Genomic DNA, 22,371 nt, shown 5'->3' with positions numbered 1-22,371 from the left:
CGGCGGGCGGGGCTCTGAGCACAAAGGAGCGCGCGGGCAGCGCTGTGTGCGGGGCGGAGGGGCGTTTCCCGAGCGGCCCCGGAAACCGCCGTGAGCGCAGCGCAGCTCAGCTCAGCTCCCGGGCGGGGCGGGCTGCGTTGCGAGCCGCAGCGGTTGGGCTGCGGTTCTTTGACACTAGCGGTATGGCCGTGCTCGCAGAGAGCTGACGTGAGGGTGAGGCACAGATAGAGGGTTTGTGTAACGCTACTCTTTGTCCTGGTGGTGTTTTCCCGCAGCCGGGGGTTTTGCTGAGCAGCAGCGAGCCCGCAGCACGCTGACCTTCTGCACAGATGCTGCTGCTCTGCGTTGGCCGCTCCCGCGGGCAGGGAGGCCGGCGAGTCGCATCGCAGCCTCAGAGAGGCGAGCAGTTCCCGGTCCCACCTGGGCCACCCGCATCGTGCCTCGAGCTGAGAAGCTGCGCCCTGTGGCTCTTGCAGTAGAGTCTTTTCTGTGCTTTGTCCATTTGATTCACGTCTTGTCTATCTTCTCTGCATTCTTTCCACATCATTTTTTGCTCTAATGGTATGCCGAACTTGTTTTGCCACTCCTGTAGAGTTTTCCTCTTCTTTTTGGGAAGCTGCATTTCACCAAGTTTTAATTCAAGTTATGACAGCACTACTGCTGTGTGAAACTGCTTTTGGCAGAGGGAGCTGACTGATGCAACGTGCCTCTCTTGTAAAGTATACACATGGGAAATGCAGCTTTGTACGGAAGTCAGTTGTCTTGCGGCTGATGCTGTGTGTGGAGGAAGCTCCATGCTCCCTGCGGCTGTGCTTAGAGCAGAGCTTCCAGGAGTTGCATCGGCTGCAGTCTCAGTGCTGAAACTTTTCCTCTTCACAAACAATTGGTCTTCTAAATGAAAGAACGAGCTCTTCTCTCTGTGAGGGTGTGGAGAAGCTGTTTTGACAGGCTTCAGTGGGGTCTCTAAAGAAAGTCTGTCCTTCTTGGAACACTCAAAGTTGGCACAAATATAAAAGTCTTCATGTGATGTGTTTGACAAGAGTTGACTTGGAAACAAACTTGGAAGTCAGAGGACACAAAGGTTATCTGCTCTGTGGCTGTGCAGGACACACAGGCAACCCGTGCCAGACGCGACTTTGTTTGCCTGCTTAAAAAATATTACCCCTCTGTCTGGAAGGGATGACAGTGATATGTACCAGAAAGCCTCTTATAGCCTTTTAAGGCAGTTCGGACATTTGTTTTGAGGGATTGCAATAGTTTACTTTCCAGTTTCCACTCTCCCTACTGAAAGGCTGGAGGCTGCCCTGCATTGGAATGTGCGTGGAATGGCTCAGCTTAAAACTTGGAGTTTTAACAGACTCAGGTGCAGAAAAGTCATGCTTTTGGTGGATGAGATGTTAGGAAAATATAAGTTCTCCCAGAAAGAAAAGTTGTAAGGGGGAAAATATTTGCTTTGAAAAGGTATTTCATGTTGTTTGATGATTCTGAATGTCTGGAAATGCTTTGCCTAGAAAACTGCAGTTACTAGGGAGGACAGCAAACATCGGGAGGTCAGCCAAAAGGTTACTGCCTGAAAACTACAGCAATTGTGCTTTAATACCAGAAATCTAATTCACCAACAACCTCAAAGGCATGTCTGTTTCCTGTCTGTAAGTTGGCTTTGTGACAGTGTCCTGGTTCATATGGCAGCGTGCAACTGTCAATTTTTGGAATGTGATGAGAAGATTTAGGAAACGGCTCTTAGTTGGCTAGCCTGGCTGCACAGCACTTCCAGAAATGTCAGTGCTCCTGTAAGTCGCACTGTCCAGAGGTGGTCCCAGTAGGAAATGCTGGCAGTATGGGTGTTTATGGACTCCTGTAGGCATCTCACTGCACATCAGGTACCTCCTGCTTGAAATCTGAAGCACTGAGCCCTCAACGGTAAGAAGGAGCCCTAAACTTTAAAAGAAACTGCTGCTGAAGTTGTATTATGGCAGCCCAGTGGCCAGAGCATTTGGATGGAACAGGTCAAAGCACCGTTTATGTTCCCTCCTGTCTCGGTGGTTTTGAGGCCTGGTTTCCTGTTTATTGAAGAATGCCTTAACCTTTTCCAGCCTCTATGATTCTGTAACCACTGAGCTGAAAAAAATGTGAGTAAAAGCACCTGTGCCGTTCACAGCTGAAAATGGAGTGCAGGTAACGGTGCAGTTGCTATTTGGCCAGAGAGAATCTTTGGAGCACCTAACTGAGGGAGGAAGGCTTGTGGCTTCTCTTCATTTGAGTGTTCTTTCTGGTCTCAGTAGAGCTTGGTGGAGTGAAACTGAAAGATTGGTCAGTTTCAGTTGTGCAGTGGGAGCTGTTATAATTTTTCGGGTGGTATGATGCATAAAATACTACGTAAGAATGCTTTTGGAAAGCTGCACAAAATATTTGTGGTGTTCCTGTAAACAGAAAGAATTTAGTATGTTCACAGCTGTCTGTAACTTAAACTTTTAACCTGACAGAGAGCTCTGCTAGGCTTTTGTGTACAACCAAGTGGCTAATTAAAAGTAACAAATAGAGAAGCTGAAGAATAGTCTTTTTTTCTATAATTCCATTGTGTCACCTTTTTTTTTTTTTTTTGGCAGATTTTGGAGCTCTTAGGTCCTTACCCTTGAAGATCTCATACTTAGTGCTGCCAGCTCTCGGAATGCAAACAACTACCAGTTTGTTCTGCTTTCCATCTCACTTCTGCTGCCCTCTCCTGTACTTCCTATACCACCAGTAACCCAACAAACCAACTGCCTTTTGTGGTTTGTTATGCCTTAAATTGGGTTGTAAAACTGAAGTTCTAAACAGATAAAATGCCTTTTAGCTACAGTAAGGCAAATGTTTTTGCTGTTGTTAGTGCTGTTAATGGAAATTTTAGTTGCAGCAGCTGTAGCAGAAAGAAGTCTTTTGACACCTTACTGAGACAACCTGGAGAATTGGTATTAAAACTGTTCAGGTTTTCACTGCTTAATTTGAGTTGGATGAAACGTAATGGACTCTTAGTGGTTTGAATATGCCTTCAGCAGTAAGAACTGAATCATTAAAGGAGCAATACTGGGGAACAAGGCAAAGGAGGGTCTTGTTTTGCATATGGCAGAGCAAGTCTGAGACCACCTCATGAGACTGAATGTATACAAGTCTGTGGGCTGGATGACATGCACCCAGGGTACTAAAGGAGCTGGCTGATGTGATTGCTGAGCCACTCTCCATCATATCAGAGTAGTTGTGGTTGTCAGGCTAACTTCCCAGGGACTGGAAAAAAGGAAACATCGCTCCCATTTAGAAGAAAGAGGAAGGAGGACCCAAGGAACTAGAGGCTCACCTCTGTGCGTGGGAAGATCATGGAACAGCTCCTCCTAGAAGACATGTTAAGGCACATGAGAGATGAGCAGGTGATCTGAGACAGCCAGCATGGCTTTACATAGGGAGGGTCACGACTTTGTGGAGTGATGACATTGGTGGACAAAAGGAATGTGACCAATGTCATCTACCTGGACTTGTGCAAGGACTTTGACATGGTCCCCCACCATGCCCTTATCTCTAAATTGGAGAGAGACAGATTTGAGGGGTGGACTATTTGGTGGATAAGGAATTGGTTGGAAGGCCATAGACAGAGGGTTGTGTTAAACAGCACTATGTCCAGGTGGAGGCTGGTGACAAACAATATCCCCCACAGGTCTCTCTTGGGACTGCTGTTCTTCAGCATCTCCTTCAATTCAGTGACATTGATGAGGGGCTTGAGTGCACTGTAAGACAGTTAACCAATGACACCACGCTGAGTGGTGCAGTTGATGCATTAGAAGGAAGGGACACCATCCGGAGGAACCTCAGCAAACTCAAAATGTGGGCCTGTATGTTCAACACAGCAAAGTGCAAGGTTTTGCACTTGGGTTGGATTAATCCCAGATACATATACAGACTGGGAGAAGAAGTGCTTGAGAGTGGCCCTGTGGAAAAGGACCTGGGGGTCCTGGTGGATGAAAAACTGAACATGAGTCAGCAGTGTGCTCTTGCAGCTCAGAAAGCCAACGGTATCCTGGGCTCCATCAGAAGAGGGGTGGCCAGCAGGGACAGGGAGGTGATTATCCCTCTTTACTCTGCCCTTGTGAGGCCCCATCTGGAGGATTGCGACCAGATCTGGGGCCCCCAGTAAAGGAAAGATATGGAGCTGTTGGAGAGGGTCAGTAGGAGGGCCACAAAAGTGATCAGAGGGTTTGGAGCACCTCCCCTTTGAAGACAGGCTGAGTGAGCTGGGCTTGTTCAGCCTGGAGAAGAGAATGCTGTGAGGAGACCTCATTGCAGCCTTCCAGTATTTAAAAAGGGATTATAAAAAGAAGGGAAATCAACTCGGGAAGATAGTGATAGGGCAGGGGGGAATGGTTTTAAGCTCAAGGAGGGAAGGTTTAGATTGGATGTTGGGGAGAAGTTCTTTACAGAGAGAGTGGTGAGATGCTGGAACAGGCTGCGCAGGGAGGTTGTGAATGCACAGTTCCTGGAGGTGTTCAAGACCAGGTTAGATGGGGCTCTGGGCAGCCAGTAGCAGATCTGGAGGTTGGTGGCCCTGCCTGTGGCAGGGGTTTGGAACTTGATGATCCTTGGGGTCCCTTCCAACTCAAGCCATTCTATGATTCTGTATGTTTTATGTTCAGAATCATGTAACAGATGAGCAGCAGTGACCCTTCTTGTACAGCTAAATGCCAAATGTGAATGTCACAGAAGTGTTCTGTAGTTTTCATGGTATTTCCAAAAGAAGTATTCTTGAGTGGTTTCTGATTTAGAGGTGTTTTGTGGCTATTTCTTGTATGATGTCTTTTTTTTTCCTTGAGATAACAGATGAGAAATGTTTTAATTCTACTTTTGTTCCATTACTTCCCATTAGAGTTCAGTAGAGGCAGTATTTGTTCTCTGATAGATGTCACTACACCCAAGAAGAGCCGGTGAAATACCTTACCTTCTTTTTTTAAAGGACTCGTCTGTGCTTTTATTCATAACATAGCTGTTAACACTTTGAGCCTCTTTTACATATCTGTTCAGACCACTGCTGCTGTGTTGAGCGGATTTGTTGCTGGCTATTCCTGGAATGCTAATCTTTACGGTCTAAGTAAATATGGGAAATACCAAGGCTGGATTCCTGAGCTGTTAAAACATGTAGAGTAGGAACAGGAAAACTGTTTGGGTGAATACCTGTTAATGGTTAGTAAGGACTATTTTTTGTTTAGTATTCCTCTGCTAGAATATACATTCTGCGTATATACGTTCTGCTAGAATATATGTTCTGCGAGGAAAAAGTACATACTGTGCCACTGGGGTGAGCACTGTACTTTGAGTGCTCAGCAGGCTGTCAAAATGTGTAATTCAAATACTGCTCTATTTGTCTGTTAATGTTAAATTTATGTGTGTACAGTTTTAAATAATTAGGATGCTTTTGTGTACCTTCCATTACTAAATGTTCAAAATAGTAACAAAATTCAAGGGCTTGTACATCTCCTTTGCGATGCATTATTTTAGTGCCATCTAACTTATTAGGTAAAAGCTAAGGTACATTTATGTTAAGGTAATTAATTTTCTCCAAACACTTGGGGTTTTTTTGGCCTGGAGGTACCATGTTGTGATGAACAGGAAGTTTTAGGATGGGTGGAATGAACAGGATGTACTTTCGATTGAAAGTCCTTTTTGAAACAACACTCAGTTAAATTGTGGCTTTCTAAAATAGATTTTTAATTTGTAAAACAGAACCCATGTGTAACAACAGAAGTTAGAAGGGAACGCAGACTAATTAATTTTACCTGGATGTAAATTGTGTGGGAGGAGATCGTTTCCTGGATTTTCTTGGTGTTCTCTCTCTGCAAATGAGTCGATGTATGCTCCAACAGGAAGCTCTGCTTTTATTCTTGTCTAAATTGTAATCTTCTCTCTAACCTTCGCTGTCTGAAGTGTATGCTCGTGCACCAGGTACAAGAGAGTCTTGGATGGAGAATGTCTGCCCTAATGCTGCTGCTTCTGCTGCTCTCTTCCGATGGTTTAACCTGGCAGGAAGCTCAGCACCATGCAGCCAATTGCCTTCCCTGGGTGGGATGGGAGAGAATTGGGAATGTCAAAGTTCTACAAGTCGTGGGTTGAGATAAAGACAGTTTACCAGGTAAACCAAAACAGCACAGGGAAGCACAGTGAAACAAGGAATGCATTCACTGCTTTCCATCAGCAGGCAAATATTTGGCCACTTCCAGGGCAGCAGAGCCTGTCACGCTGAACAGTTTCTTGGTAGATAGCTGCTGTCACTCCCAGCATCCCTTCTTCCTCCTTTACCACAGCTTTTATTGCTGGGCACACCACCACATGGTATGGGACATCCCTTTGGCCAGTGTGGGTCACCTGTCCGGGTTCTGTCCCCCCAGCCCCTCACTGGCAGGGCTGCACAAGGAGCAGAGTCCTTGGCTTTCTGTGACAACCAAAGCATCGCTGTGTTATCAACATTATTCTCATTGTAAATCCAAAACACTGCACCTTGCCAGCTACTGGGAAGAAAATTAACTCAACCCTGGTCAAAACCAGGATTCTTGTTAATACAGAAAAACAGTGGCTAGAAAGCGACAGCTAGAAATCATCCTTGCTGACAGTGCCTTCTGCCATCATCAGTGAAACACGTCTCTGACGGTCCTTCTGGGGTAGCTGGGACTATTTCAGAAGAAAGCTCCATCCTTTTGCTCTGCCATTTACTGTTTCTTCTTGGTATACAATTTGAGAAATGGCATTTGTCAAATTATATAGCAGTTTCTGCCTTTTTTTTTTTTTTTTTTAACCTCAGATTACTGTAGATATGTTGGGAGACTTCTGTAAGCTATTCACTGTATTCAGTCAGTTACTCTCAGATTTCTCTTTCCGTGTTACTTTCCTTGGACTCTTGTTACTTCACGCACCACAGGAAAGAGGTGGATTCCTCTATTTTTACTGAAGCCAAAGCCTTTGGAGGGAGAGTTTTAATTCCTGTCTTTTAAAGCATTTATTCTGAACGTAAATTATTTATTTATATCCTGACTCAATTTTATGCTAATGAGAGTGGCCTGCAGCATCTGCTGTCTGGAAGATAAGCTGCTAACCATCAGCAGTCAGAACGCCAATTTATATGCAATTCAGTGAGTCCATGCAGTGATTTACAAGAGCATCAGTTGCTTTTCTTGATTCTTTGTCTTTGGTCCCATTTTTGTAAACTGTCTGGAAACTTTGGGGCCCAGTGGCAATAATAGCAGATGGCAGTTAAGTAACTCACAACCTGGATAGTTATTTATGAGAGAAATTGATTCCAAGATTTCTTTCACTTCATCTGCAGTGCTTTCACTTGTGTGAATCTTAGGATTGCAATCTGTCCTTCTTCCTCTGTCTTTTCAGCTGGGAAGTAATCTGTATTTTGAGCTGGTGTTCATATAGCTGTGCCTAAATACTTCTGAAAATTTTATCTCTTTCTCTGAAGAGAGCACCAAAACAGCAGTTGAAGCTCTGCCAGTTTTCATGGCATTTTATATTTTGCCAGGTTGCACATTTTATGTATCTGAGTAGGCAGACATCTGTATTCCAAAGAAAAAACATGAACTTCTCCTTCAAAGTTGTCATTGTCTCCTTTTCTCTAGACTTACTGTCTTTCTGCAGTAATGCTGAGTATAAACTTTTCCACAAAGAGTTGGAGGAACTCGTGCAGTTGAAAACTATGTGATGACAAAAAGAGTTCTCTTCTTCAGACTAGTGTCTTAGAAGTCTTGTGAGCTGACTGTGGAATGCTGCATAGGACACATGGGTCTGGCGGTGAGGTGAGATAGATTTATGCCTTACAAGATACTTGTTGTGGAAAAGACAGTACCTTCAGAGGGGTGGACAATGTGATTTACCTTGCAGAAAATAACGTTAACTCTGAGGAGAGTAGGTGAACGTCCAAAGTCTGTCTTCCACAAGTGAAGCTCCACTTGTCAGGTTTACTTGATGCCAGCGAAACCAGCAAGTGCTCCAAGATTCTTGAGTTAAGAAAGTAGAAACATGCTAAGTTTCAGATCAACTGACAAGTTTAATTCCCTCAGAAACTTATCTTTTAGTGATTTGTAGACAAAGATGTGCTTTCTCTTCAATATTTATTTTAGCTACTTCCTTTGGGAAGTAATCTGTTAGAGAAATGCGGCTGGAAATCCTCATGAAGTAACTAGATGTTAATTGCTCAACTACACAACCTCTGCTGTTGTTGCAGTGTGTGCTTTAGGAATATGTAGGGGAAAGAAAGCCCACATTTTGATGGCCTTCTGCTTATCTACTTCATGTGAGTGTTTTTCCTTCTTTAATAACTTTTTCAAACTTAAGGTTTTCTCATAAAGCATTTGGTTTAAAATTATGATATCTGGCTGGGGAGAAGCGAGCAGACAAAACTGTTCCAAGGGGAACTGTTCAACTTATTTTTCAGGATCTGCCAGGTGGATTTGTTTTGTTTTGTCAATCTTAAATACTAAATCAAAATTTGTATTATTTGCCAATTGGCAGTTACCCTTGCCTTTCTGAAGCTTGCTGAAATTAGGATTTGGAAAGCTTGTTTTCTTCACCCTTTTGTAAACAAGATTGATTTCTTGAAACCTAATTTCTAATTCTCATGGGAGAAAGGTGATACCAGGTGTTTGAAGTTTCATTTTGTTCTGGTTGCTTGAAGGACAAATAGCTGCAGTTTAACAGGATAAGCGAGAATAGTTTTTATTAATGAAATTGAACGAGCAAATATGTAAAATAAGTTTAAGAAAGGAATATTTTTAATTGCCTTTTGTCACTCTGGATCCTTATGTGCCTGTTGTTCAGACCTCAGCTTCAGATTCTGAAACAGCTATGTTGTTTACCCATGCTTAACTTATTGCTCCCTGACAGATCCTTTCTAGGTAACTTTTGCTCCATTTACCACCCCTCTTTCTGAGGAAGCTGAATGGCTGACCACTGTTGGGAATTTACTATTTCTTCACATGGTTCGTAGTGCGGTCATTTTGACAGATATTTAATGACTAATCTAGTTCTGCTGAGACACCATTATTGAATGGCACTTACGTAATGATCTGGGTAACAGACAACCTACAGCATCAGATCAGCTTCTAAACAACTGCTTTATTAACATTTTAAATAATTGTAATAGATTATAATTAGTGGTATAAAGCCGTGCACAGCTTACAGCAAGAACAATTACCAATTAATATGTCAGAAGGCTGAGCGTTGGGTCTTTGTTTCTGTGGCCAATTTACTTGGCCAGGAATTTATTTTCATGTGACTGGTTAGAAGAGAGTGCTCTCTTAACTGGTACACTGCTGCTTGAAAGTACTTCTGGTAGAAGGCAGTGGTAGTGCATACCTCTGTAAATATTAATTTTTCAGTGTGAAAATGAAACAGTGTTTCACTGGAAATAAGTATGCATGTAGCACTGAGTTAGCACATACATCCTGCTTCCAAAATGAAGATTTGCTTTGTTTTTGAAATAATAGTTTTCTACTTAAGAATAGTTCAAATGTCAGCTTTACACTTTTCATACTGATTTTATTTGCTTGCATTTGGCCACGAAACTCTGCGGAAAAACAGCTGATTGGGAGTTAGAAATATTAAGGATTTTTGTTCTTTTATCTTAATATATGGTCTCAACTTTACTGTTCTTAAGATGGGAAAAAATGCAGTTGACAGTTATACTATCCTGAGTTAAAGTGTCTGTTTTTAAAATGTGAGTCAGTAGTTTGAAAATCTCTTGAAAGTACTTCCCCTGCTCTAAATGGACATGTAAAAGCGTATCCCGTACTTTGTAGTATTTTCTTTCTGAAACTTTCCTCACAGGTATATATATGTCCAAATGCTTTTTCTAAATGAGAGGTTTATTTTTGTCTATCAAGTGTGTGTGTTTTGTTTGGATTTTTTCTTTTTCTTGTTTTTTTTTTTTTAATTTTTATTATTTATTTATTTATTTTTTTGCAGGTTCAAAAGTAGCGTCATCTCAGAGAAGCTGCAGCCTGTTGTGGGTCTCTTGGAGCAATAAGTTAAACCAATAATGAGCAGATGATACCAGGAAAACAGTGTTTGGCTGTCGTCATCACAGTGGCAATTGTCATGCCACTGTTTGGCAGCATCAGCAAGCCAGGGACTTCTGTGCTCCCAAGTCCCTAGGAAGCATGCCTGGTATCTCAGCTGCTAGAGTGACTGTGCTGTCTACGTAAATATCTGTAGATCTTGCAGCCATGTCTGTTATTGCAACAGAGAGTGATCCTCCTAGATTTTTCGTTGGTGCAGAAGATGGAGAAGAGCTATTGGATTCAGCCAGATCTACAGATTATGAACATTTCTATGACCATGGGGAAGAAGAGGAGGAAGAATATGACTCTGTATGTATTGTAGGGGCATGTGTGTTATTTGTGTGCTCTCTAGCATTATTTTATTTTGAGGTGATGTTAGATTACTACAGAAGTGTAATACTGAAATGGTGTTCTGAATGGGGAAATAATATTCGTATTCAGTCAATGATCTTGTCGCTTATGTTTGGAAATGTGGCACCCTTGAAAAGTAAATGAACCTTGAATTTGGAAGTAGCTGTGCTTTACATTATTGCAGTTTCAAATCAGCTAAGCTTTGCAGGCCTGATTAAGCTTCAGTTATTGAGCTTGATGTCCTAAACATTCATTTTATTTATTTGTACAGTTAGTAGCAAAAAATTATGGAGTTTTTCTTCTAAGTATGTTGTCAACTGATGCAGTTACCCTTGATTTTCAGTTTGAACAGACACTTCATCTCTTTTTTTCATCATATTGTCCTTTTCATTAAGACCAAACGTGTCTTTATTCTTGTTCTTTATCTTGGTATATAGAAAGTGTATGCTAGGTTACTCTTATGTGATAGCTTAGTTTGTTACACTTGCAGAGGGTATTGAATTGTATTACCAGTTCTTTGTCAAACTCTTAACTTTATCATGTGTGCTGTCATGTTATAGCATTTTTAGCTGAATTTTACTATTCTTTTACTCTATAGCATTTCACTTTAAGGAAATGTGATATTTATTTTTCATTGACTGCAAGCTTGTCAAGGAAATTTAAAAGCAAATAAATGTTAACAAAACACTTGACTGTGATTAAACTTAACTGGGAAATGCAAAGAAGTACTGCAAGATTTGTGGCTCAGACTGTTCAATGCAATCAGTGTATTTTAGCAAGGAAAGGTAATTGTCTACCTTCTAAAGAGCAGTCATTTGAAATAAAGGGTTTTTGTACTTGGTTTTAAAACAGAGGAGCATATTGGCTGTTCTCTTACGATTACCACCAGGGGAGGTTGGTTTTGTTTCTGTTTTTTTAAAGCCTCACAACATGAAATAAAACACGTTATGAAGAAGAAGTGCACAGACAGTTTCATTCAGAAACCTAGAGTAATATTTTCTTTGATTAGCTTTTCTTAGCTTTAATTCCCTTTTAATATTAGGTAACAAGGTGAGAGGCCTACCTACTAGATCTAGAAATATTAAACAGTTTAAAAACAAGTTGCTGGTTAATTTCACAGAAAGTCATAGCACAATTTATGACTTATTTTTTGCTCCTTTTGTTCCCGATACAAAAATCAGAAAAATATTATAATACTATTAACTTAATTTCTTGAGACATTTTTCATAAGGATGCAGAGAAGCATGCTGACATTGCAATGTTACCTTCTAGTAAAAACTGACTTAGAGGTAGTAAGTGAATTTTAGCAGAAAATGTCTTCTCTAATACTATGCTGCTATAACACTATTATATTCTGAGAAAACTTAATATTTTTTTCCCCTCCTCTTCAGCCACCAGAAAGACAAATTGCAGTTGGGATTTGTTCAATGGCCAAGAAATCAAAGTCCAAACCCATGAAAGAAATTCTTGAACGTCTCTCCATGTTTAAGTACATTACTGTTGTAATATTTGAAGAGGATGTTATTTTGAATGAGCCAGTAGAAAACTGGCCATTATGTGACTGTCTCATTTCTTTCCATTCTAAAGGTAAATCTTTAATAAAATCATCAAAATTTTAGACACGTAAATACTTTGTCTCCTAAGTGTTGGTTTTTTTGCCTGTCAATTTCAGTGGGTTATCCTAGGAGATGATTACTTCTGTCTTTTTAAAAGTCAGTTGTATATCATTTAGAAAGCTTGCATTCTTAAATGTTACTTTTAATTCCTTGAAGAAGTCTGTCTGACATGGTATTTTAAAGTAGCTGTTCCTTTTGTGAAACCACTGGAAGTGATAAACAGTGTTAAACCAATGCTTACTTCGTCTGTTAATTCTGAATGTGTGCTCCTTTCTCTGTGAAGTGTTGGATCTCCTGACACATGTTCATCTATCTCTGTTAATATTTAGATTTTTTGTAGGTTTGTGCAGTGAGGCTAAGATGACCAAACTAAAGTTTAGAATGTTTCTTCTTACTAGGCAGAAATAATAGAAGCCTTAGTTCTGGCTCTAAGAAAGTGGAGGGAGTGTGGAGGAGCTAACAGGAGGCAAGACCTCTACTTTTGGCAGTCTACACTGAAATCAGGCTACAGTTTTATGATCATCTTAAGGAGATGTTAGTGTTATCTGTAGCTGAGGGAGGGACCATCCCCCCTCTTATGCCATAGTCTGTTTCTAACTAAAGCTTGGAAAGAATGTTCCAAACTATTTACTGGTGGTTTGTCTTACAGTTTTAATTTATTTCTTAATAACGTTTTAGGATTTCCACTGGACAAAGCAGTTGCGTATGCAAAACTCAGGAATCCATTCATAATCAATGACTTGAATATGCAGTATCATATACAAGACAGGTAAGCAATGATTACCTCTAAAAGTAACTTTCTTCTAAGTCAGAGTATGAGGATGTGCTGGCATTGTATAACACTGCTTCTAATGTATTGTATAGTAGAACAAATAAAGTCACAGTGAATTTTGTTTTCCTAGTAGTTTTCAGTGATATGTGTTTAGATGTTCTTTTTCTTTTAATGCTTTTATTTTGATACTTGAAGGTTACCAAGGTTTTAATTGAGTAATGCGTTAGTTTAATGTCTAGCAAATACAAAATGTAGGCTTTGGAAAAACTAAGTGTAGCATAGGTACTTATAGCAACCATACAACCTTCTTTATGTAGCTTACTTAAGGGTTTTTTTTAATGTTCCATGGATACTTCTGGGAGTTGTTAGTATTAGAAGATCATGTGGTCATTCAAAGTCAGTTTCCTTTTGGAGCTTCAATCATGCACAGCAAATACTAACAAAACAATAGTGATCAAAATACATAAACACTGGAGCCTTTGGACAGTGAGTGGAGCTGCTATTTTAGATGCCTTACTTGCTGTCATGCATAAACTTTTTCAATCTCTATTAGTGTCTTTAACAAGAGAACTGTTCAAATTGTTTCTCTTGCCAGAGTGGAGAGGACAAGACTGGCACAACAAATGGCATTTTTTACTGGTACTGGTGTGGTCACTGCAATGGAACCATTGTGTCAGTGACCTTTAAAGTATTATATTCAGAAATATAGTGTATTAAATATATAATAGTCACATACAAACCTTTGTTACCAAACTCCGGCGACCCTTTTTGTATTACCCTTGCACGTAGAGAACCTAAACCTGGTTCCTGGCCAGCAACTGCACGTAGCATCAATATGATGAGCAGCAAAATGGCGTTTATTGTTAAAAGCTACTGAACTATATAGTATTTCTTATCTTTTTACTAGACTGTTCCAGAAGCTCATACGGGCTCCTGGCCAATCATATTCAATCTCCCGCTTCTGACCTCTCACTTCCGAAAGGCCATATACGGGGTTGTTATACACCTTGTTATGAAAACAAAGAAGGACAGCCTCTCCTTCTTACGACAAGTTCAAGTAAAGTAGGTGAACCAATAGCAGGCATATGGGGAAGGGCCTTCCGTGTTACAACCTGAATGCCCCGTAACACACCTAATACACAACATACCCTATGCACTGGATTTTTTGTTGTTGTTGTTTTTTGTTTTTTTTTTAAGAAAATAGTTGTATGTATTTTCCTCCTCCCTTACTCATGGTCTATAAAAATACCAATACTGTCAGGATTTGCTGTCATGCTATGGAACCTCTTTCTTGTAGGAGAGAAGTGTATGGCATTCTTAAAGCTGAAGGCATTTTACTTCCTCGTTACGCGGTTCTGAATCGTGATCCAAACAATCCACAAGGTAAAAACTGATTTCAAAACTATTAACCAATGGCATCTCTTTGTTTCCACTGAGAGTGGTAGATACATAGCAGAAAGCTGGATTTCACTTCTTAGAGGATTAATTCATTGCCTCAGAAATTTCTTATGCAATACTTAGGAGTTAACCCACAAACATACTTCTGCTGCTTCCTGTCAGGGAAGATTGAGAAACAGAAAAGGCATTGACACTGTGCAAGCCCTGTTCAGTCATACTTCAAACTACATGTGTTCGCAGTACTCCTTTGATCACAAATCCAAAGCATAGCATCGTATCACCTCCTATGAAGCTCGTTAACTCCATCCCCAGCAAAACCAGTAGAAGTATGCATCTGAAAAGTTGTGGTTCTGAATTCTGGGTTCGCAGTCTTCTTTTAGCCTTCATAAACCAACTAGAACATGAAGGCCTTCCAGCTCGCACTGAGATACAAATATGTCACCAAGGAGAGTAGTGTTCATGAATTTAACATTACCCACCATAAACAGTAATTTCAACTAGGAACTGGCAGAAACTACTCAGGCTACTGAATACTTTTCTTTGTAGAACAGAACAGATTGGTTTGGTTAGAAGGGATCTACAAAGATGTCAGGTCCAATTGCATGACTTCAGGGCTAACCAAAAGTTAAAGCATATTATTGAGTGTGTTATCCAAATGTCTCTTGAACATAACAAGCATGGGGCGCCAACCACCTCACTAGGAGGCCTGCTGGACAGCCCTCATGGTAAAGAAATTTTTCTTAATATCAACTCGGAACCTCACCTGTCACAACTTTGTGCCATTCGTATATGTCCTGTTATCAGTTACTGGGGAGAAGGCACTGGCACTTCCCTTTGTGCTTCCCTTCCATAGGGAGCTGCAAAGAGCAATGAGGTTGTATCTTGGCCATCTTTTTTGCAAACTAGACAAGTGCCTTCAGCCTCTCTTCACAGGACGTGCCTTCCAGCCTTTTTGCTAGCTTTGTTGCCCTCCTCGGCGTGCTTACAATGATCTTAACATCTTTTGTATTATAGAGTGTGGAACTTTGTACAGTATTCAAGGTGTGGCAGCCCTAGTGCTAAATATAGCGGAAGAATCATCTCTTTTAACTGACTGTGCTGTATTCAGTGCATTCCAAAATGTGCTTTGCCTTCTTGGCTGCCAAAGCACATTGCTGGCTTTTGCTGAGCTGCTGTCAGCAGCACCCACAGGTTACTTTCTGCTAAGCTATTTTCCAGCCACTTGTCTCCCAGTCTATACCTGAGTCTGGCATTACTTCATCCCAGGTGAAGAACTGGGCATTTTCCTTTGCTGAATTTCATTCCATTGCTGATTACCCAGTGATCCAGTTTATGTAAATCCCTCTGTAAGACCTCTTATTTTATTTTCTGTATTTGAAAGAAATGTGAGAGCTTTTTCTCCTAAAATGAAAACTGAGTAACAATAGGAGATTGCAGTGACAGGTCAAGACAGTGTGAGATAAGCAATAAGGAAAATTGAAGCATTTCCATAGTGTGTAACTTTTAAGGGATAGAGAATTTTATGTAACAGTGTCTGCCTAATTGTGGGGGAAAAAGATTCATTTATTCTGTAGAAGTTAAGTCTGCTGCATGTGGCCAACCAGTAGTAGAGAGATCCATTAACTCAAATTCCAAAGACCTTAACAATCTGTGATTGGTACATCAATCATACATTAAGATAGTTCTCAGCCTCTTGAAAATACTGCATCTGGCACCACATAACGCTCACTTCTCAGCTGTCATACCTCTGATGTTTCAAAGAAGAGCACTAAAGAAAAAACAAGCAGCCGGTGGTGATTTCACACGGATGGACAGGTCTGCTCCACCATGCTGCTCTCCCCTCCCTCCTCAGCAGGAATGGGGGAGAAAATATGATGAAAATACAACGGTCATGGCATGAGATAAGAGCAGGGAGATTACTCACGGTTTACAAGCGTGTGCAAAACAGATGCAGCTTAGGGAGATTAATGTAATTTATTGCCTGTTGCTAACAGACTAGAGCAATGAGATCAAAATGCTTATTAAAAACACTATCTGCTTCCCCTGCCTCACCCCTTCCCCAGGCAATGAAGGGGAATGGGGGCTGTGGTCAGTCAGTCCATAACACTCCATCTCTGCTGCTCCTCCACAGTCCCTCTTTTCCAGTGCTCCACTTGGGTTCCTCCCACAGCATGCCATCCTTCCCCATCTGATTCTGTGTGGGCTTCCCACAGCCTGCAGCTCTCCCAGCACCACTCTGACACAGCTCTGTACTGTGGGGCCCACCCTTCCAGTGGCAGTGGGGCCCTGCTGGAGCGGCGCTGCTCTGACACAGGGCACTGCTGGGCCCTGTGAGCACAGGCCCCCCTGCAGCCCACTCTCCAGCCCTATTACCAAAACCTTGCCATGTTACCCTAGTACCCTATCTTAAAAACATTAAAAAAAAAGTACTATGCGTGCAAGGTCTGTAGGAGAAATTTCCTATGTGAAATTTGTGTGATGCCACAAGAATGTCCAGAAAGCCTAATAACATAACTCAATAGAAATGTGGTCCAGCAGGCGTTCAGCAAATGTTGATTGAGTCTTTGTGCATCAGTAAGAAATCAGTGAACCAAAGATTCATAGCAGCCTTTTTATTGCAACCTCCAAAGTTATTCCAAATCTCTAATAATTTTGTTCCATGAAAATATTATTACATCTGTTGTTTGCATTGTTTCTTCAGAATGCAACTTGATTGAAGGAGAAGATCATGTGGAAGTGAATGGGGAAATTTTCCAAAAGCCTTTTGTAGAAAAACCAGTTAGTGCTGAGGACCACAATGTTTACATTTATTACCCAACATCTGCTGGGGGTGGAAGCCAGAGGCTTTTTCGAAAGGTGAGGATAGTATGCTAAAACAATGGAAATTCCATCATGCTAAGTGACTATTCTTGGATATGTTTTAATGACCATAAAAAAGGTGAAATTAATTGATGTTGAATTTGATAGCTAGTGTAGCTTCCCTCCCCCAGCCCTCCTTTTTGTTTTGTTTTGTTTTTATTTAAGTTGTAGATGTCCAGCAGAATTGCTGAGCATGACCTGCCAGTAAAGGAGTGGCAGCAGATCAGATAAATGCATTCCAAGAAAACTTATAGGCTGACGGAAGACCCCTGTTTTTTTCAGTAGACATTCAGCAGGTGCTAATTTTTACAGATAGAGGAAACGTACACTATCAGTGCATTTGGGTATGATCGAAACCTACTTGCTATGCTTGGTACAGGAAATGTTTTCCCAGTATAGGTTTGTTATTTTAAGGAGCTTTACAATTTCTCAGTAGCCTTTGAGCTTATTAATAGAAAAATTTTTTTTTCAGATTGGCAGCAGAAGCAGTGTTTATTCCCCTGAAAGCAGTGTGAGAAAAACAGGCTCCTATATTTATGAGGAATTTATGCCTACGGATGGCACAGATGTGAAGGTATGATAACTGTATATGTAGAACAATCGAGTACTCCAAGAATTTCTCAGTTTTAAAGATAAAAGGAAATCACTGTGTTGAGGATTAATTTTAATTATGTTTTGGTATAGTTCATAAGAAAAGAATGACAGTTTTATCTAGTTAAACACAGTACTTATAGAGAAGTTGGCTTACGTCGTTGGAATCTGGTGCAGGAGGCTTATGTAATGCAGAAGCGCCAGCACTTCTGCAAAAGGTTTACAGATCCCAAAGAAAGCATGTGGAGGCAAATTAACATTCATCAGTTTAATTGAGAGTTACTCGTGTTAGTGGAGGTGGCTGGCAGGTAGAGTGTCCGCCCTGGGGTTTCCCCTAGCAGATACTGGTGGTGGCAGACCTGCAGTATGCCCACACCACCTCTTAGCACCATGGCCATATAGCTAGAGACAGTTTACTTGTGTTCCCAAGCTAACACAAGTCCTTTCTTGTGGGTTGGTCACCTGTCCAGGCCATGATCTCTATTCTTCCATACAGCTCATTACATGACACTTTGTCTTTTTTGTGTTAGCGTTAGAACTGTATATACTTTTCTGTGTGTATACTGATAAATACTGTCTAGATGTTTCGTCTAAATGTTTTAAAAAAAATCTGTAGCTGAGATACATTTTACCAAATAAGGTATTCTAATTAATAATTAAAAGTTATTAAATAAAATGATATGAAGTTGGAAAAATAATGAGTTGTGCCTGTTTATTTTTACTCCTTTTATTATTATTACTTTCACTCCTTTATTTATTTTTTTTTAACAGATATAAAGATTAGGCATCATAAAAGAGTGATAAAATAGAGCAGTAATAGCACAGGTGCTACCACTTTGCCCATTTTGTGTTAGTTCTGGCTATTTTAAGCCCAGCACTGAACAAGCATAGTGAGTGTTTTACCATGTACGTGAGAGATCACCATGTTTAGACAAAGAGTGGAAGTCAGAGTGTATGAGGAATTGAGAAATTGCAGTCAGCTTCTTCCACCTGGAGATTCATGAAGGGAATGCCGATTTTGTGTTCACAGGCAAATTCCCCCCTTCTTAAAGATGTTCTGCTTACTGTTCATATTATTTTCGTGTGGAACACTTTATGCTAGTTTAATCTGAGTCTATGTAAGAGTTTTACGATCTGTTTCCAAAGAGAAAAGTTTACAGCAACCTGAAGAGATGCGTATGACTTGAGGATGTGGCTTATTTTGACTGTTATTAAATGGTAGACATCAAACAGCATCTGTAGACTTGAACACCCCATATGAATAATGATTTTCTTTGAATAACAAGACCGTCAGCTTTACACTACACAGTTTTACCAAGCTCATTTCAGACATTTCTTGTCCGTCTTCTAATCTCAGCTTGTTAGCAGCTGAAGTATTGTGTTTGTCATTCAAACAGGAGATTCACATTCAAGGATATTGATAATATGCCATGCCTTAAAATCACTGTCTAAGACACTTCTGTTACCATCTCTTTTTGAAATGATGTCCTGCAGGATGTTTGCATCTGAGAGCTGTCTCGAGAAGCATAAGTGCCTATTGCTGTTCCCTTAAATCGAACAAGAAAGGCAAACTCGTTAGAGAGTAGCCATATTTAGTATACTCTCAATATCACTATATAATCTCATATTGTTGAAGGCATTACATGGAAGGGATGTTGTCAGCTTCGGCTTCTAACCTTCATGCAGAAAGATAGTCACAACTAGTGCAGTTTCTTTGTCTAAACCAGGCCATTATTCTACTTCATAAGAACTAAGAAGTTATCAAAAGAATATGGCAGTTCTCATGACAGCTTTCTTCAGTTTTGTTCGAGAACAATTATAATGTTTGGTAGTATTTGCAGTCATCTGTTTTACCTGAGTACTTCTTTATCTCAAAGCTTAACAGTCTTGTTTTCAAGTAAAGTGACAGTATCCCATTTACTGAGAGCTGTTGACGAGTCTCGTAATGCACAGGCCCCACTATTTGCTTGCAGTGAGTATTAAAACTGTAGCAGAGCAGGTAGCACAATCATTCTCTGAAGCTCCTTTCTTGTAATGTTAAAACTGGGCAGACTGTCGCTTTGTTCAGTCTTACCTAAGATATGAAAGTACTTTTTAAGTAATCATTTAGTCCTGCAGCCAGGTTTCTATAATCAGGTAAGCTCAAACTGTTCTTGAGTTAACCTGTTTTCCAAGTACTGCAGATGTTTTGGAGAGGAAAACATTATTCTTTGCATTGCCGTAATTGAAGAATTAATTTTTGTTCATCAAGTTTTATGTTTTATTTACATGTAAATATTTACATCTAAAGACGTGCTCCAACTTCATCCTCAGTGGCCACTAAATAATGGGTGCTCTCTGAATGCCATACCACTGAGAAGGGTACTTCAGAATTATGAATGATAACAACTGCTAGTATCTTCACGGAATCATAGAATGTTTAAGGTTGCATGGGGCCTCTGAAGGTCATCTGGTCCAAACCCCATGTGCAAACAGAGACATCTAGAACAGATTGTGCAGTGTGATTGCAGCAGTTACCACATTTGAGATAAATTTAGAAGGATGTATGGATAAGTATAATGTAACTTAATTACACTGAATCAAGAGCTCTTCTTTTTTAATAAAGGTGTACACAGTAGGTCCTGACTATGCTCATGCTGAAGCACGGAAGTCTCCTGCTCTCGACGGCAAGGTAGAACGGGATAGCGAAGGAAAAGAAGTGAGGTATCCAGTCATCCTGAATGCAAGGGAGAAATTAATTGCTTGGAAAGTATGCCTTGCCTTTAAGGTAAGCTGATTACTTTCCTATCTGATCAAACGTTTAATGCTAGTTAATTATTTACTACCTGAAACTTCTGTAGAGTTTAGATGTCAGGAGCTAGCAGTGATGCTGTAGGTTCTGTGCCCCTGATAGAGTATGTTGTACATTTTGAGCAAAGGATGAAAAGTTGAACTACCACATTGATGTTTCTTTAATGTAAAAAAATCTTTAATTGCAGTGAGAAGTTCTGGATTTGTTGCTTATGTTGCATGAGTTTCCTACATGTTTCCTTACTCTTTTGCTTTGCTAGTCCACAGTGTATCTGTTCTATCCATAACCATGTTTGTGGTTTCTAATTAGGGAAGTGCAACTTCAGTAGTCAAGTTTTTGCAACTCTTGTTAACTAGTGTTTACGCTGGGCCTCAATAAACATTAATTTGGTATTTAAATGGCTAGCTTTTCTTTATTCAAAGTGTTTGATAGATTCCATTTTTGTATAGTTCTAAGTTTCCTGTGTTAAAACCTCATTCAGTCCCTTACATCCTTTTCAGACTTCTTTTGGAAAAGTTGTCTTTCAGTCTGTCTCATAAAGTGTGTGCAAACATGATAGTATGCTAGAGAGTGTGGACAAGTGGTTACCTAGCAAAGCAGCCTTTGAAATTGTATTTAATATCTTTTACTAACAGTATCAGTAGTAAGTCTATATCAAGATTATCCTATCAAATTTAAATTTGGACAAAAATGTCTTTATTAATGTTTTATCATTTCTTGCCTACCACTCATAAAAAAGTGTGTGAGGGGAAACTCCACCATCTGAATGGGAATTTGTAAGTCTATCATTGCCTAAGCTATATGTTTTGAAGGCTAAGCTTGTGTGTATGTGAACTTGATGGATAATACTGATTCTGCTGGGGTTGTATAGGAAAGTTTAAATCAAGTTGGGGGTACAAAGTTAACAGGTAGGAAGATGCTTACATAATGAGTGAGCCTAACATGGGACTGGAAAAAATTTTAAGTATAAAATAAGAAAACTTAAGGAAAGTGATCAGTGACTTGAACTTTTATTCTTAAAAACAGCAAACAGTTTGTGGCTTTGATTTGCTGCGTGCTAATGGACAGTCATATGTCTGTGATGTGAACGGCTTCAGTTTTGTGAAAAACTCCATGAAATACTATGATGATTGTGCTAAGATATTGGGGTAAGAGTTTATTGATTTACTTCATGAGTTTTGCCTATTCATTCTGTTGCATGTAACTATAGATTATATACTACTTTCTCCTTTTTCCTAAATAAATATTTAAAATTAAATGTTTAATGAAATAGGTAAGATTTCAAATAAGTATTAAAGAAGTACTAAGAACTGTAAATTCATAAATAAATCATAAATTATTCCTTATTCCTAAAATCATCTAAAACATCTGAGTGTTCTTCAGGTGCTGGAAGCTAACTAAGTACTGTGAAGGGATTAAATTTTTAAAGGTAGTTGAGATTTTTTTCAAGTAGAGAAGTACCATGGGACGATTATGCGTGTTGCTATTTAGTATGTGCGCAAATTGATGTATGTTGTCCTTGACCTGAAGCTGACATGTACTTAGTATTTCATACCGTTATATCCAAGCCGATGTATTATCAAGACCTCTTCTATCATATCACATTTCCTCTGTTGCACTGAGGGCAAAAGGAGGCAGAATAGCAGGTCATGCAGAGTTGTACTGAACTTTATACCAGTGAAATGTTAGCTTCAAATGGGACTGATCCCATTTTCCCCACTTAAATTGCTTTCATGGTAAGATTGCACTGATAAGACATAGCATGACCTTTCTGCATTATCAGATGATCTGGCATCATATCAAAATTGAGGAAGAGGTAAGGTAAAATCATAGTTAATGATTGTAGTCTTCTTGTCTTAGGTCATTTCTTGAGTTAGAGTTAGAATTCTAAGACTGATTTTGAGTTCTCTTAAGTTGCTT

At 40.0% G+C, this 22,371-nt stretch overlaps 1 protein-coding gene across 29 annotated transcripts in view; it reads left to right on the top strand.

The window, feature by feature from the left end:
• Positions 1-22,371, top strand: part of PPIP5K2 (diphosphoinositol pentakisphosphate kinase 2) — a 54,603-nt gene that overhangs the window by 590 nt on the left and 31,642 nt on the right. For 27 of the 29 annotated variants that reach the window (XR_002433291.1, XR_002433290.1, XR_002433287.1 and 24 more), the window contains exons 2-9: positions 9,979-10,382; positions 11,816-12,011; positions 12,719-12,809; positions 14,110-14,195; positions 16,912-17,066; positions 17,542-17,643; positions 20,266-20,427; positions 21,478-21,599. Coding sequence is in view for 24 of the 29 variants with exons in the window: in XM_021380171.1 (XP_021235846.1) it covers positions 10,239-10,382; positions 11,816-12,011; positions 12,719-12,809; positions 14,110-14,195; positions 16,912-17,066; positions 17,542-17,643; positions 20,266-20,427; positions 21,478-21,599 (1,058 nt within the window). In the remaining 5 variants the exon portion in view is untranslated. Of the gene's footprint in view, positions 1-48; positions 214-9,978; positions 10,383-11,815; positions 12,012-12,718; positions 12,810-14,109; positions 14,196-16,911; positions 17,067-17,541; positions 17,644-20,265; positions 20,428-21,477; positions 21,600-22,371 lie in introns of those variants that run through there. The other 2 variants (XM_021380172.1, XM_021380193.1) reach the window with 2 other exon arrangements.

Source organism: Numida meleagris, chromosome Z (assembly GCF_002078875.1).
Source record: "Numida meleagris isolate 19003 breed g44 Domestic line chromosome Z, NumMel1.0, whole genome shotgun sequence".
Lineage (NCBI taxonomy): Eukaryota > Metazoa > Chordata > Aves > Galliformes > Numididae > Numida > Numida meleagris.
The sequence above is the reverse complement of the archived record's forward strand: the minus strand, read 5'-3'. Positions and strand labels throughout refer to the sequence as shown.